We start from the raw sequence: 14,602 nt of genomic DNA on the forward strand, positions 1-14,602 counted from the left end.
TGCAGGAAGCACAGACGAGGGCTGGGATGGGTATGGGAAATGCCATCAGCAGCAGCAGCGGCCACTGTGGCACAACGGTGACACCATACCAGGGTGGGGATGGAGATACGGGCCCCCAGCTGCCCTCCCGGCACTACAGCTGTCCCTGGGAAGGTCAGGCCCTGGGTGCCAGGCCACGAGCGGCTGCTCCAGCTCCGCCGGTTCTGCCCAGAGCGCTGCCCGTTCCCGTTCTGCCGCCGGCAAGGTCAGCAGCGGTCCCCGCCGTGCCCCCGCCGCCGGCCAGCCGCTCCCGGTTCCCACCGGCTGGAGGGACGGGCGTGGCCTTGGTGACACCACACCACCCGCTGGGCATCGCCGGCCCGTGACTCTGCGGGATGGCGATGGCCCTGCCCGGAGCCCCGGCAGCGCTGCGGGCACCGGCGGCGGCGGCGCCGCTCCCCGGGCACCCTCTGCCGGCAGCCGGCGGCACAGCCCTGCCCCTGCCCCTGCCCCTGCCCCTGCCCGCCCCTGCCGCTGCTGACCACTGCTACTGACCACTGCCACTGCCACTGACCACTGACATGGACCACTGCTACTGACCACTGACACTGACACTGACCACTGCTACTGACCACTGCCACTGCCCACTGCCACTGCCACTGACCACTGCCACTGCCACTGACCACTGCCACTGACCACTGACACTGATCACTGCCACTGACCACTGACACTGACCACTGACACTGCTACTGCTACTGACCACTGCTACTGACACTGCTACTGCCACTGACACTGACCACTGCTACTGACACTGCCTGCTCTCACTGACCACTGCTGATCACTGCTACTGCCACTGACCACTACTGACCACTACTGACCACTACTGACCACCTCCACTGCCCACTGCCCTTGCCCGCAGGACACCGCCCGCCGTCCACACCCCGCCCACTGCCCGCGCTCCGCCCGCTCCCCACACCCTGCCCGCCCCGTGCCTGCCACTGTCACTGCCCACTGCCCACTGCCCACACCCTGCCCACTGCCCGCCCCCTCACACGCCCTGATTGCCCCCGGCCCGGAGCCTGCCCACGCCTGCCTGCCCCGTGCCTGCTTCCAGCCTGGCCCCACTGGGGCTTCCCCAGCACCCACTGCTTTGTGGGTCAGTCACGCCCATGTGACTCCAGCCCACATCCCCCCAGATCTGTGTCCCAACAAGCCCTCTCCCCCCACTTGCACCCCAGAACTGTGCCTGCCCCTCTGTGGGACAGATCCAGTCCATGGGAAGTGATGGCCATGCTGCCTGGCAGCTCTCCAGGGTGTCACCTGTTTCCTGAGGCCTCTGGCCACCCCAATGCTTTCCATGGAGCTCAACACTGTGAGGTGCCCTGGGGCTTCACATGGCACCACACGGCATGGCACAGCGATCCACTGTCTGTTCTGGGACAACACGCTAAGAGCCCAGCTCTGTGGTGCCACTGACATCCCAGGATCATGTTCCAGCCCCTTTCCATCTGCATGGTGACAGCTGCCAGGACAGAGTCTGGGGCCTGGCACAGTATAGGCAGGGTGCCTGGCCGTCCGAAGCCCACCCCACGGCAGGAGTGGCTCCGCTGGTGCCGGCTGTTTGGGCACAGATCCTCGTGTCTGGATGCTCTGCAGCCTCTGGCACAGCCGTGTCAGCACCTGGCCACTGTCACAGAAGAAAAACACATTCCCTTGTCTCCAGATGGAATTTCCTGTTTTGTTTTTTTATTAAAATGGTGCCCATTGCTTCCCATGCTGGCAGGCACTGCTGAACAGAGCCTTGCTCCCCTGGCTCTCTCACCTTATGCCCTCTTGGAGGTCAGATGGGCTGAGATCATCCTCTCCCTCCCTGGGCTTGTTCCCAGCCCAGCCTAGCACACTGTCCACTCTGTTCCATCCAGCCACCACTGGACACCCCAGCGTGTCCAGCCATAAGATGGACTTTCCTTCTCCCTCCTGCCCTGGCTGAACGGCTTTTACTGCGATAGAGCCGCTAAATCCCCAGTTCCCAGGATGCCGGGAAGGCGAGAGAAGTCATGCGGCTCAAACCGCCCCAGCCCAGCCGAGAACTTGTTACACATTTACCCCACATTAATGAGGCGTCACTGGCTGCTCGGCCTTCGGACCGCAGGGATGTTCCACGGGCAGCCACCCGGCCCCACGGCAGCTATGGGGGTACCATGGGGTGAGTCCCCCCAGAACGGGCACCATGGCAGCAGCCACATCCCCTTCCTCCCCCTCCAGCCCTGATGGGCTGGGCTTTGCAGGAGCAGATGAGGAACTGGGACGGTGATGAGAGCCTTCACCCTGGCACTCCTCCAAGGCAGGAACAGGACCGAGCAGGCAGGAGCGGGTGCTTGGGGACATCGCTATGTACCGCGACTGCGATCGGGATTCCTAGGCTCGCTCGCACCTCTCTTCCCTTTCCAGCGCAGGCAGAGGGGGTGGCAGCACCCCAGAAAGCCCTGGGGTCCCGAGGGGCTGTTCCCAAGCGGCCAGCCAGGTCGTTGGGTGCAGAGGGAGGACACACGACACAGTTGCCTTTTGTTGGTGCCGGCCCCGGGAGCAGGGACCGGGGCTTTGCATCCCCTCCCTCCACCCCCGCCGCTGGCGGGACTGGCGCCCAGCACCGGGGATTTGGGGTTTAAAGAGCAGGCGGCAGCCAGAGCCCCAGCTTACCCGCCGGGCGAGGAGGCAGGCGAGCTCCGGCAGAGCCCACGCACCATAGCAGGTGAGAAAGTGGATTTGGGGCACCGGGCTGGCCCATTGAGGGGGGCCGTGGCGTTGGGGGACTGGGGTGGTGGAGGTCCCTGGGAAGCAGTGAGCTCCCTGCCTCCCCGCAGTGGGTAGCGGGTGCCAGCGGGCTCAGACGTGGTCCCGAGAGGGAAATGAAGGCATCATTGGGCATGTACCACCTTCTTGCTCCTGTCACCCCATAGCTGAGCAGGAACCCCTCAGCCCTGTCCCAGCAGGGGTGGCAGGGGTGAGCACCACCATGCTGGGAAGTTTCCCCAGCAATGCTCCTTCCCTGGGCACTGGTTTATGGGAAGGGGCCTCACCTGGTGGCCTCCCACCTGCTGCTCCTTCACAGCACTCACTGACTCGGTCAAGGCAGGGTTTGCCCTGGCTGGCACCTGGTGAGCTCCGAGGCCATCGGGAAAGGGGGTATCCTGAGGCTGGGCACGGGGCTGGGCAGGAGCGGGAGCTGGGCCAGCAGACAAGGCCCCATTGTGCCGTGCCGGGGCCGCTGGCTCGGCCATCAATAGCCCCATTATGCTCGGCGGCGGCCCCCGCAGCCTTCCCAGCCGGCACAGCCCCCCGGGAGCACCGTGGGAGGCAATCTGAAGTGGCTGTTGTGTTGGGGGGCCAGGGTGAGAGGAGAAGGGTGAGAGAAGAGGGCAGGGTGCCGGGACTCCACCGCTGCCTGTCTGGGTGCTCCCAGGTGCCACCAGCTTTGGGGGCAAGATGCCCAAGATACAAAGCAGGAAGGGTCAGGGGGAGCAGCTGGACACTCCTGTCCTCATTTCCCCACCCTCACCATCCCACCAGACATTGCCTGGGCCCAAGGTGGCCATGGCTGTACTGCTTTGCCCTGGGGCAGGGATGAGCAAGTGGGCGGTGAGGGGCTGACATCAGCCCTGGGTGTGGATGCAGCCGGGCCAGCAGGAGATGAATGGAACCGCGTGCTTCCTGACAAGACACACCCTGGCTAAAATTACTGACCCCATGGCAGGGACACCAGCCTATTTTTACAGCCCAAAGAGCTGGATGCCTCTGGTTGGTGTGGCTCAGGGCAGGGCCAAAAGGACATGGGCTGGACAGCAGGCAGAGGGGCTCAGCCAGCATCTTCTACTGCCCTCCTGCTGGCGTGGGGAGAGTCCTTGGATGGTGGCAGAAAGCCTGAGTGTCCTGCTCCTGCGCAATGAATGGTTTTGAGGAGCTTTGGTGGTTTTCAGTGCAAGGCACGTGGCCCCTCTGCCTGTCTCAGAACCTGGCTGCTGGCAGACATGAAGCCAAGGGCAAATGGTCACCTTGAGTCAGGAGGATAGGATCCTATAAGATAAGGGTCCCTCCCTTTCCCTTTCCAAAAAGCCACTGTTCTGCACCTGGAAGATGGACATCCCCTTCTCCATCACTCCCCCAAAGGGTCACCATGTACCCCATGGCTTGGTCCCACAGAAGGGACACATGATGGCAGCACCCCACAGCTGCTCAGGCACTGAGCTGCACACAGCACCTCCATCCTCTGGACAGCCCAGATCAGTCCAGCACAGGGTAGGGACAATTAAAAAGGGATTAGCTGGGCTACACCAGCATGGCAGTGCCGGGAGCCGGTACCTAATCCCGGCAGGAATGCACTGGGGCCACAGGGCTCCCTGGTGCTGGGGTCTCACCAGCGTGCTATGGTGGGGGGTGGGCATAGGGCCAGGTTGGGTGTATCTACAGATAGGGTATGAAACTAGAGCTGGTGTCCCTCTGGGATATTGGCACCATACCGTGCCACAAGGATGCAGCCATCTCAGGCATGTTTACTTGCTGCCAGCCAAGCCCTCACACTGGCACACTTGGGATGCCATGGGCTCTGTCCCCTGCCCGGCATATCCTTCCCCTGTACCGGGAATGTGGCATCCACACAAGGCCTTATGCCATCCCATGACCCAACATTCTGGACGCACCACAGATGGATTCCCACAGAAGTCCGAAAGTCACATCTTCAGTGCCATCACAAACCACCAAAAGCTTTTTGGGGTGTCCAGACCCAGGGGATACTAGTTTGAGCAGCATACCCCTGTGCCCGGGTCATGGCTGTAGGCAGGGGTGAGGATGCCACACTCCTCCCCTGCTGACAAGTTGGCAGTGTCATTGGCAGCGCTGGCAAAGGCCACCCTGCTGCACAAACCCATCCCTTGGCTGGGGAGCAGTGCCGTGCCACACCCATGTGTCACAGGGATGCCTATGGCACCAGCTGTCGTGACGCAGCTCGCCTTGACCCTTGGGTTTTCCATGTCCTCAGCCATGATAGCTCCATCAGGACAGAGGGAAGCTCTCTAGGCCCCAGGGATGTGGGGGACCACCCAGTAGCACCCTTGGGGGAGTCACCCCACAGGTCCCCACAGAATCACGAGCGTTTCTTCTGGTGAGGTACCATTTCCATTTGGGATGCGAGATTTGTACCCATCCTGAGGGCTAGCAGATGCCAGTCCTTCTGACATGCAGGGTATCCAGCAGCCAGTGGTGCTGGGCACGCATTCCATGATGGCACGGATACATCCCCATGCCCTGCTGGCTCAGCCCCGGCACAGGAGATGCAGGAGCTTTGCCCGTTGCCCGCTGCCTCTCCGCCCCGGAGCCCTGCGGAGGTGGAGAGGAGCCGCTTCCTACCGCTAACACCGCTGGGGGCTCGGGCGCTGCCGGCGGAGCTACAGATGCTTGCCGGAGCCGGAACCGCCGGGAGGGATTTGGCCGAGGCAGCGATCCCTGGGTGCGGATCTGCCAGCGGCAGGGACGGGATCAAAGAGCGAAAGCGCCAGCACCTGCTGGTGCCGTCGGCAGTGACACCCCCGCTCTGGCGGGGAGCCAGGCCACCGGTACCTGGCTGTGAAACCTCCCGCGGGCTGGCACAGGGTACGGGATGAGGGATGCTAGTGGCGGTGCCCATTCCAGATGGGAATCGCCATCGTGCCGGCGCCCAGCGGCTCCGGTGCCTGCCAGGAGCACCCCGTGGGGCAGGAAGGGATGGCCGGCGGCCGACGTGGCGCATCCCTCCCGCGCTGGTTTTTCCGGGATGGAAGCCCGGCCCTTCTGACGCTTGATGGTTTCTCCAGGCGGAGCCGCTGCCAGCAAGGTCCCCTCAGGGCTCCAGGGCTGGGGTGGTGGTGACGTCACCTTGGTCACCTCGCCACGCTTGCCGGGAGTGGCGGTAGTTGGAAAAGTCCCAACTGGGTGAAGGGAAACTAAGGCACGGTGCTGGCATAGCACGGGAAGGTGCCCACTGAGCAGGGCTGGGCACGACATCCCTCTCCCCACCATCTCAGCGCCATCCAGGGACAGTAGGCACAGGGACGCCATGCCCGTGTGGGGGCCACCCAGCGCAAAGTCCTGCTGGTGTCTGGACAAAGTCTTACAGCGGAATAACCCCTGCAGTACCGGTGCCAGCTCTTCCTCTGCTGCCCCACCCGTCCCTTGGCTATCTCTGTCCTCCTTGCTGCCCACAAAGCTGGGCTGGGCTGGGCTGGATGCCACTCAGCAGTGTGGCGCAGCTAGGAGAGCAAGTGGTGGTGCTGGAACAGAGCCTGCCAGCGTGCCAGAGTACCAGGGCTGGCAGCACGAGGGTTACTGGCAGTAGGATAAAAGGGCATTTCCCGGGCACCCTGCCTGGCACAGCTTCTGCCTACTGCTGGCCTGCCTGCCCGGCTCTGGCTTCCTGCTGAAATCATTGCCTGCCTCTGCCAGCTGCCTGTCTGCACCTGCACCTGACCTGCCTGCAGCCGCTTCTGGCGCTCACTGCCAGCCCACCTGCGCTCGCTGCCTGCTGGAACCCACTGCCTGCACCTGCCCGCACCCGCTTCTACCCGCACCCCTTCCTCCCCGCTCGCCCTGCACCTGCCTGCGCACTCTGCTGCCTGCAGCTCTGCCTCCCCGCTCATTCTGGACCTGCCTTCCCGGACTCCTGCACCCGCAGGTAGGGACAGTGAGGAGCACGGGGAGAACAAGGCAGGTGTGGTCCCTAAGGCAGCTCGTGTTCCCCCCGCCCCGAGCCCTGCCCGCCGAGGCACGCGTGGCCCCGCTGCCGGCACCACTCGGCACTTGCTATTCTTGGCAGCGGCAGCTGGAAAATGGGAGGCAGCGGAGGAATTTTGTTTGCTCCGGGCTGGGCTCGGGCCAGACATCTGGGCTGCAGCTGAGCGGGGCGCGGGACCGGCCCCCCGTACCCCCGGTACGGCCCCGGCACCCTCCGGGACGGCCCCCACACCCGGACGGGCAAGTGCCTGTCCCGGCGAGGAGGGAGCCCCGCCACCACTCGTGTGCTGAGCCACACGTGCGCTGAGCTTGGCATCCTCAGCTCTGCCCCGGGGGCAGCGGGGTCACCGTGGGTGTCCCCGTGAGTGTCACCGCGAGCCACGGGGGTGGCAGCACGGGGGGTGTGTGAGTGGCCGTGGGTGTGTGTATGTGCGAGGGTGCCCGCGTGTCCGCTCGTGTGTTCGTACACACGTGTGCGTGTCCCTGTGCGCGCCCCCGACCCCGCCCCGCCCCGCCCCGCGGGGCCGCCCCGCTCCCTCCCGGCGGACGCGGCGGGCGGGGCCGGGCCGAGCCGAGCCGAGCCGGGACACAGGTGGGTGTCGGGGGCCCGGCAGGGTACGGGGGTGGCCGGGGAGCGTCCCGGGATGGGGTCTGTGCGCTGTCGTCGGGGGGGCTGCCCGTGCTGGTACCGGGGGGGCTCGCGGTGGGGTTCGTGTCCCCTCTGGCACCGGAGGGCTGGCGTCGGGGTTCGCCCGGGGAGTTTCGCGAGCTGGATCCGGATCTGCCAGGGTTGGCACCGAGGGTCTGTGGTGCTGCCGCTGCTGCCCGCCCGCCCCCCGGCCGGCTCCCCGTGCCAGCCGAACCAGAGCCACGCGGGTCCGCGCCCGGGGGTCTGTCCCGGCCGCTCGGCAGCCGAGGGCAGGGGACAGCCCCCGTGCCCCGGCACGGCCCTGGCTGGCGGCAGCCGTCGGGGCTGCCAGAGCCCGGCGGGTCCCGCGCCTCATCCCGGCGCCTCTGTAAATGCCATTAGCGCCGACCGCCTTCGTGCCGGGACACCGGGCAGCCTTACCCGGCACTGCGCCCAGCCGGGCCCCGTGCGCTGCCCGCTGCCTGCCCCGGGCTCACCTCCACCGACCAGCCTGGAGGGGCTGCCCTGCCCGCAGGAGCCCCTGTCCGTGCCATGTATATGTGACCCTCCCAGCTCAGACAGGGTAGTAGAGCCTGCGGTGATTGCACCGAGCCCCAGGGCTGTGCTGAGGCTTTGGTTGTCACCAGCGTCCTGGTGAGGCCACAGTGGCTGTGCCATGGGTGAGACCCACAGGGGCTGATGACCGGCATAGCTCAGTTTGTGCCTTGCACAGGGCACTGCAGCACGGCCAGGGGACAAGGTGGGATCTGTGTTCTAGCACAGTGCCCTGATAACCATCACCTCCCTCTCCCCAAGGGAGAGGGTGCTGCTGCCAGAGGAGGACTTCCCTAACTCGTAGTGGGCAACCATCAGTGTGGCAAACACACCAGCATGGGCCCCTCAGGGTATTGTGGGCATCTGTTTAGCCAGAGCCCCCCCAGAATTCTGCTCCCATTTGCCTGGTGATACAAGAAAGGCCGGGGACTAACGGTGGGTCTCTAGCAGTGCGGAAAACTGAGGCATATGACCCCATGACTACCATCATGGACAGCTTGCCCAGTGCTCAGGAGCCCACTGACTGCCCAGGGTGCCCTATTATATGGTTGTCACCACTTCGGTGTTTGCTCTGTCCTTGTCCCCATTCCTATAGGACAGCTCTGTGCTTGCAGGCAGGAATGGCAGAGCCCAGCACAATCCTGCTGGTGGGCTCAGACAGGCATGGGCAGGGCTGGATGCTGCTTGGCTGAGCTGCCTCTCTTTCCCCACGGGCAGGAGCAGGAGGGGTGTTTCTGAAGCCCATTATGTTTGAGGTTGGATTAATGGGGGCTTAAAAATAGGGAGGGATGTGCCTGGCTCACATCCCCTCCAACTGCCAGGTTGAGCCCAGTGGGGAATCCCCTCATGCCATGCCTGGAGTTGCCCTATGCCGATGCTCAGGGCTCTCCAGACACCGTTGGCGGCATCGGGGAGGGCTCGTGGTCTGGGGGCTGTGGGGAGGGGGCTGTAACCCGAGCTGAGGTCTTGTTTCTCTGCCCCAGCCGCGGCGCCACCAGCCAGACCCCGGCCATGAGGCACACACTGCTCCTGCTCCTGCTTCTGCTGCGCGGCCTCGGCGCTGGCCGCCCCCCACCTGCTGCCACCCCCCGCCTCAAGCTGTCCTTCCCCGGTGAGCATGGGACACGGGCAGGGTGGGGGGCGTGGATCAGGTGTGGGTGCACTGGTTACGGGTCAGCAGCACCCAGCATCATCCCGAGGGATGGGAGTATCCTGGGGGGCAGCATGGTGGGAGGGGTGCAAAACCCCAGCACCGGCACATCCCCAGCACTGCTGCCGCCCTCCCCACGGGCTATCAGGTCTTGGTACTGGCTGCCATGTTCCTAACCTGATGCCAGCCCCTCCAGGGCCACCTGCCTGTCCTTGGGACCTCACTCCCAGCATGTGCTAGCTCAGGTGCCCCTATCCTGTGTGCACCATGGTGGCACTCCCTAGCCACAGCTGTGCCATACCTGTTGGGAATGTTGTACCAGCTGGGGAGCTGAGCCCCGAGTGGCCACTCCACAGGCTCCAGCACGGCGCAGGGGGCTTTGTCCAGCGGCAGGTCTCAGCAAGAGCTCTCCTCCCAGCCTGACAAAGGGCTGTTTGTTCCCGCCACGGTGGGATTAGCTCTGCAGGGCAGGGAATGGCCCCTTCTCCCCGGCTGCCGGGTGAGCAGTGCAGAGATGGGTGCCGAGGGGCACAGGAATCATTGCTGAGTGGGTTGGGGGTGAGCCTCAGGGGACACAGGGGTGGGTGTGGGGCTGGCATGGGGATGAATGCTGGACAGACAAGGGCTTGGTGAACCTAGTCAAGCCAGTGGGACAGGTTTGGGGGAGGGGATGGCATGGCAGGGGGCCGTGGCCTGACCCGGGCAGCCTCGGAGCGTGTCCCAGGCAGTGGAGATGGACAGGCAGTAGCAGGGCCGGGCTGAGCAGTGCCGGTGGGTCCCGGCAGAGCTGCGGGCTCGCCATGGGCTGCGCCTCTTCTCGCTGGAGCACTCCTGCTGCTACGAGGCCCTGCTGCTGGACGAGGAGCGCGGCCGTCTCTTTGTGGGCGCCCAGAACCACCTCCTGTCTTTGGCCCTGGATGACATCAGCCGGCGGGATAGGAAGGTAACGGGGCGGGGAAACATGCTGATGGGGCAGTGCCCGTGCATCAAGTGCTGTGAGCATCCCCTTTTCCACCCACAGATCTACTGGCCGGCTCCCGTGGAGTGGAGGGAAGAATGCAACTGGGCTGGCAAGGACATCACTGTGAGCGATGGGGCGTGTTGTGGGATGGCAGGACTGTGCCAGGGACCTGCCCCAGCACTACCTTACCCTTCATTCCCTCCATCCCTAGGCTGAGTGCATGAACTTTGTGAAGATCCTGCACCCCTACAACCAGACCCACCTGTACGCCTGTGGCACTGGTGCCTTCCACCCAGTCTGTGCCTTCATCGAGGCTGGCCAGCATGCAGAAGTGAGCTTCCCCTGGCACCACCACAGCCCCCAGCTGCTGCCACCTGCCCATCTCCCATCCTTACCCCTCTCCAGGAGCCTGTTTTCAAGCTGGACCCGCGCCACACTGAGGATGGCAAGGGGAAGAGCCCGTACGACCCCCGGCATACAGCCGCCTCTGTCCTTGTGGGTAAGGGCATTCTGAGCCTGCTACTGGGTGCAGCGTGGCATAGGGGTGCTGGGGGGTCCCCTATAACGCTTCCCTCGGTGCCTGCCAGGCGAGGAGCTCTACTCTGGGGTGGCCACCGATCTGATGGGCCGTGACTTTACCATCTTCCGCAGCCTGGGCCGACGTCCCTCCATCCGCACGGAGCAGCATGACTCTCGCTGGCTCAATGGTCAGTGCTGGGGACTGGGAAGGTGGGGGGGACCACTGGCACCCTGGCACAGCAGTGCTGCTGCATGGAGGTATCAGGGCAATGATTCCCTCAGGCTCAGATGTACATTGTCCTTCACTGCCTCCAGAGGATGATTTCAGGGGTTCCTGTGTCCCCACTAATGTCTGGAGGAATCCCATCCTCACTCTGCCTCTGCTCTGCAGCTGGGCAGGGTTGGTTCTGCACCCTCCCCTGGGACCCCAACAGTCCCTGGGGAGCAGAGTTAGTGGAAGCACCACCCCTCTCTGTCCCCAGAGCCCAAGTTCGTGGCCGTTTTTTGGGTGCCAGAGAGTGAGGATCCTGACGATGACAAGATCTACTTCTTCTTCCGTGAGATGGCAGTTGAACGGCAGCAGGGGCTGGGCAAGACCAGCTTCGCCCGTATCGGCCAAATCTGCCGGGTGAGAGCACCCACGGGCAGGTGGGCTGGGGGTCGGGGTGCCCAGGGGTGCCACCTGCTGCTGCTGCTGACACCGGTGTCCTCCTTTCCCTGGCAGAATGACATGGGCGGGCAGCGCAGCCTGGTGAACAAGTGGACGACATTCCTGAAGGCTCGGCTTGTCTGCGCCGTGCCAGGCCCTGACGGGGCAGACACCCACTTTGATGAGCTCCGTGAGTAAACGGGGATGCGACCCCACCAGCGTAGCTGTGGGCAACACTGGCAGCACTGACGCCTTCCCTGCTTGCAGGGGATGTTTTCCTGTTGCAGACAAGAGACAGGCGCAACCCTCTGGTCTATGCCATCTTCTCCACTTCCAGGTCAAGCCCCCTCCCCAGTACCCTGTACATACCCAGTGGTGCCCCCCTTGCCTCCTCACATCTTTGCCCTCTCTCTCCCACCAGCTCTGTTTTCCAAGGCTCAGCTGTCTGTGTCTACACCATGGCTGACATCCGCCGGGCTTTCCTGGGCCCCTTTGCACACAAGGAAGGTCCCAACTACCAGTGGGTGTCATACCAGGGGCGTGTGCCGTACCCCCGCCCAGGCATGGTACGTGGTGTGGGGCTGTCCTGGCTGGTGCCACCAGTGGGATGCCACTGCCTGGGGTTGGGGCAGTGGGGTGTGAGACCCTGCTTAGCCAGTGCTGTCTCCCTGCAGTGTCCCAGCAAAACCTTTGGCACTTTCGGCTCCACCAAGGACTTCCCAGACGAGGTGATCCAGTTTGCCCGTCACCACCCGCTGATGTATAACCCTGTCTTGCCGCATGGCCAGCGTCCCCTCTTTCTGCAAGCCACCGTGCCCTACACTTTCACCCGCATCGCTGTGGACCGTGTCACTGCTGCTGATGGCCAGTACGATGTCCTCTTCATTGGCACAGGCATGTAGTGACCCCAGGGATGGGGCAGTGAGGGAAAGCAGGGGGATGCTGGGGCTGGGACCTGTGGCCTCACCCCTTCCTGCCTGCAGATGTGGGCACAGTGCTGAAGGTGGTCTCAGTGCCCAAGGAGAGCTGGCACCGCATGGAGCCGCTGCTGCTGGAGGAGCTGCAGGTCTTCCAGGTGAGGGTCAGGGTTCTGCATCCCACCAGTCAGACTTCCCTGCAGCACCCCCATGTGCTGTCCATGCTCTGGGTTGTGCCAGGGCACTCCAGCTGCCAGGCTGCGGAGCCAGGAGGCTGCATACCCGGGTTCCCCCATGTGTCCTTAACTCCTGCCCATGCTCTGCCCACAGGATGCCTCCCCCATCACCAGCCTGCAGCTCTCCTCCAAGCGGGTAAGGGGGGATCTCTGGGCATTCCCATGTCCACCGTGGCTCTGCCTAGCCGTGTGCCACAGCACGGGAGTGCTCAGCTCTGCTCTTTCCCCAGCATCAGCTCTATGCTGGCTCAACCACAGCGCTGGCCCAGCTGCCCCTGCACCGCTGCGGAGCCTACGGCAAAGCCTGTGCCGAGTGCTGCCTGGCCCGGGACCCATACTGTGCCTGGGATGGCAACACCTGCACCCGCTACGTGCCCAACACCAAGAGGTAGGTGCCGTGCCAGGGTGCAGTGCTGGGGCAGGCAGCCTGCCCCGAGGCCATGTGGCAGGAGCACAGATGATGATGAGGAGCACAGATGATGCTGCTGCAGCCCCTGCTCCTCCATCACCTTCCCTCAGGCGTTTCCGCCGGCAGGACGTCCGCAATGGAGACCCCAACGTGCTTTGCTCTGAAGGTGAGCTGGGACCCAGCTAGAGTCTGGGGGCCAACCCTGCCATGGTGGGGGCCTGAAAGCCAGGCTGTGTCCCGCAGATCCCAGGCGGGACACCATCCCCCAGAAGCAACTCTACGGGGTGGAGGGAAGCACCGTCTTTCTGGAGTGCATCCCCAAATCCCTGCAAGCCCACATCCTCTGGACACACCAGCGCACCCCGAATGATCCCCAGCGTGAGGTAGGCTCTCCCTGGGCAGGTAGTGCCGGTGGGACTGTGCCGTGCCATGCCGAGCTGACCGCCCATCTCCACGGCTGCTGCAGGTGCGGATGGACGAGCGGGTGGTGCGGACGGAGCGGGGTGTCCTGCTGCGCAGCGTGCAGCGAGCCGACGCCGGCCTCTACCTCTGCCACGCCACCGAGCACGGCTTCACCCAGCCCCTGCTGCGGCTCTCCCTCGAGGTGATCGGCGCCTGGCAGGCCACGGGCGTGGCATCTGCCGGAGACCCTCAGCTCGCCGCCGGCATCCCCGGCCGCAAGGTCTGGTACCGGGACTTCCTCCAGCTGGTGGAGCGCCCGCCGCTGGCAGCCACGGACAAGGTCTGCCAGAGGCTGTGGAGCCGGGGAAGATCCCCTGCACCGCCCCGCGCTCCCGCCGGGCCCCCCGGCCGCGGGCAGGGTGAGGAGGCGCGCAGAGCCCGCCGGCGGCGCACCCACGAGGGGCCGCGGGCCGAGCGGGGCCCCCGCAGCGCATCCCCCTGGTGACCCGGGGGTCGGCCCCGGGCGCCGGGCTCTGCCTAGGAGCGGGGCCGCAGGTGGGGCACAGCCTCGGCCGCTCTGCCGGCAGCACTGCGGGGGCACTGGCGGGGGGCTGAGGCTCCGGGGCCGCAGGAGGGCAGCCGGGCTGAGCAGCCCCCCGAGGGGCTGCCGACTGCCCTCGCCACCGGCTCCAACACCGGTGGGGACCCAGCCGGCTGCCGGCATCGCAGAGTCACCGAAATATTTATTAACGACTGTTACGATGAATGTAAACCTGCAGGGCCAGGCAGTGCCCCCACCCCAGCATGGCACTGCGGGAGGACGGCACGGCAGGGTCACACTCGGGTCCCAGAAGGGCTACAGGCAGGAGTGGGAGCACGGAGGGGCAGGACAGGCACTGGTGGGACCAGGGGCCCAGCAGGAGGAGGGGGGCACAAAGGGGGGGGCATAAAGGTGGCACCCACCGCCCTGGGTGCAGAAAAGTGGCACAGGGGACCTTGTACTAATTGAGCACAATAAAGCAGATTCAGCCGCCCAAGGTCGTGCATCTGACCCAGAGCCCCAGGAAGCACTCGGGGGGCAGCCTGGTGCCCCACCACACTGGCATCCCAAACCTAGAGGGATGGGATGTTCAGCAACACTGGAGGGCTGAGGGGAGACAAGACTTGCAGGGACATTGCCAAGGTTGATGGGTTTCCCCCAGGCTTCCAGCTCCCCGTGCTTTCAGCTCCACTTTGATTTCTGAAAGATGAAAACCAAACTTCCCCAGTGCCAACAGGCAGCAATTGAGGCAGTGACCGAAGGTGACCTCGGAGTCTGCTGCCTCCTGCTGTCTGCACTGGCATCAGGACCCTTGGTGGCACTGGCCACATCCCACGGCCTCTCCTGACACCATGCTACCAGCACAAACCATGTCCCAGCACTGGCTGCACCCCA

The 14,602-nt window shown here is 64.6% G+C and overlaps 1 protein-coding gene across 2 annotated transcripts; it reads left to right on the forward strand.

Annotated features, from left to right (window-relative positions):
* Positions 1-2,083: 2,083 nt before the first annotated feature.
* SEMA3B (semaphorin 3B) lies at positions 2,084-14,171 on the forward strand. 2 transcript variants are annotated; one of them, XM_015641417.3, is made up of 19 exons: positions 2,097-2,185; positions 2,268-2,731; positions 8,908-9,035; positions 9,860-10,017; positions 10,096-10,158; positions 10,247-10,366; positions 10,441-10,534; positions 10,623-10,742; positions 11,037-11,182; positions 11,279-11,393; positions 11,471-11,540; positions 11,625-11,769; positions 11,878-12,097; positions 12,187-12,278; positions 12,451-12,492; positions 12,587-12,744; positions 12,876-12,931; positions 13,009-13,148; positions 13,232-14,171. In XM_015641417.3, the coding sequence occupies exons 3-19, from the start codon at positions 8,936-8,938 to the stop codon at positions 13,670-13,672; spliced, it is 2,280 nt and encodes a 759-aa protein (XP_015496903.1). In that variant the 5' UTR covers positions 2,097-2,185; positions 2,268-2,731; positions 8,908-8,935; the 3' UTR covers positions 13,673-14,171. The 2 variants fall into 2 exon arrangements, with proteins under 2 accessions (XP_015496901.1, XP_015496903.1); XM_015641415.2 differs by lacking the exon at positions 2,268-2,731 and having other exon boundaries at positions 2,084-2,185.
* Positions 14,172-14,602: the final 431 nt, after the last annotated feature.

The sequence above is a fragment of the Parus major genome, chromosome 12, assembly GCF_001522545.3.
Source record: "Parus major isolate Abel chromosome 12, Parus_major1.1, whole genome shotgun sequence".
Classification (NCBI taxonomy): Eukaryota; Metazoa; Chordata; class Aves; order Passeriformes; family Paridae; genus Parus; species Parus major.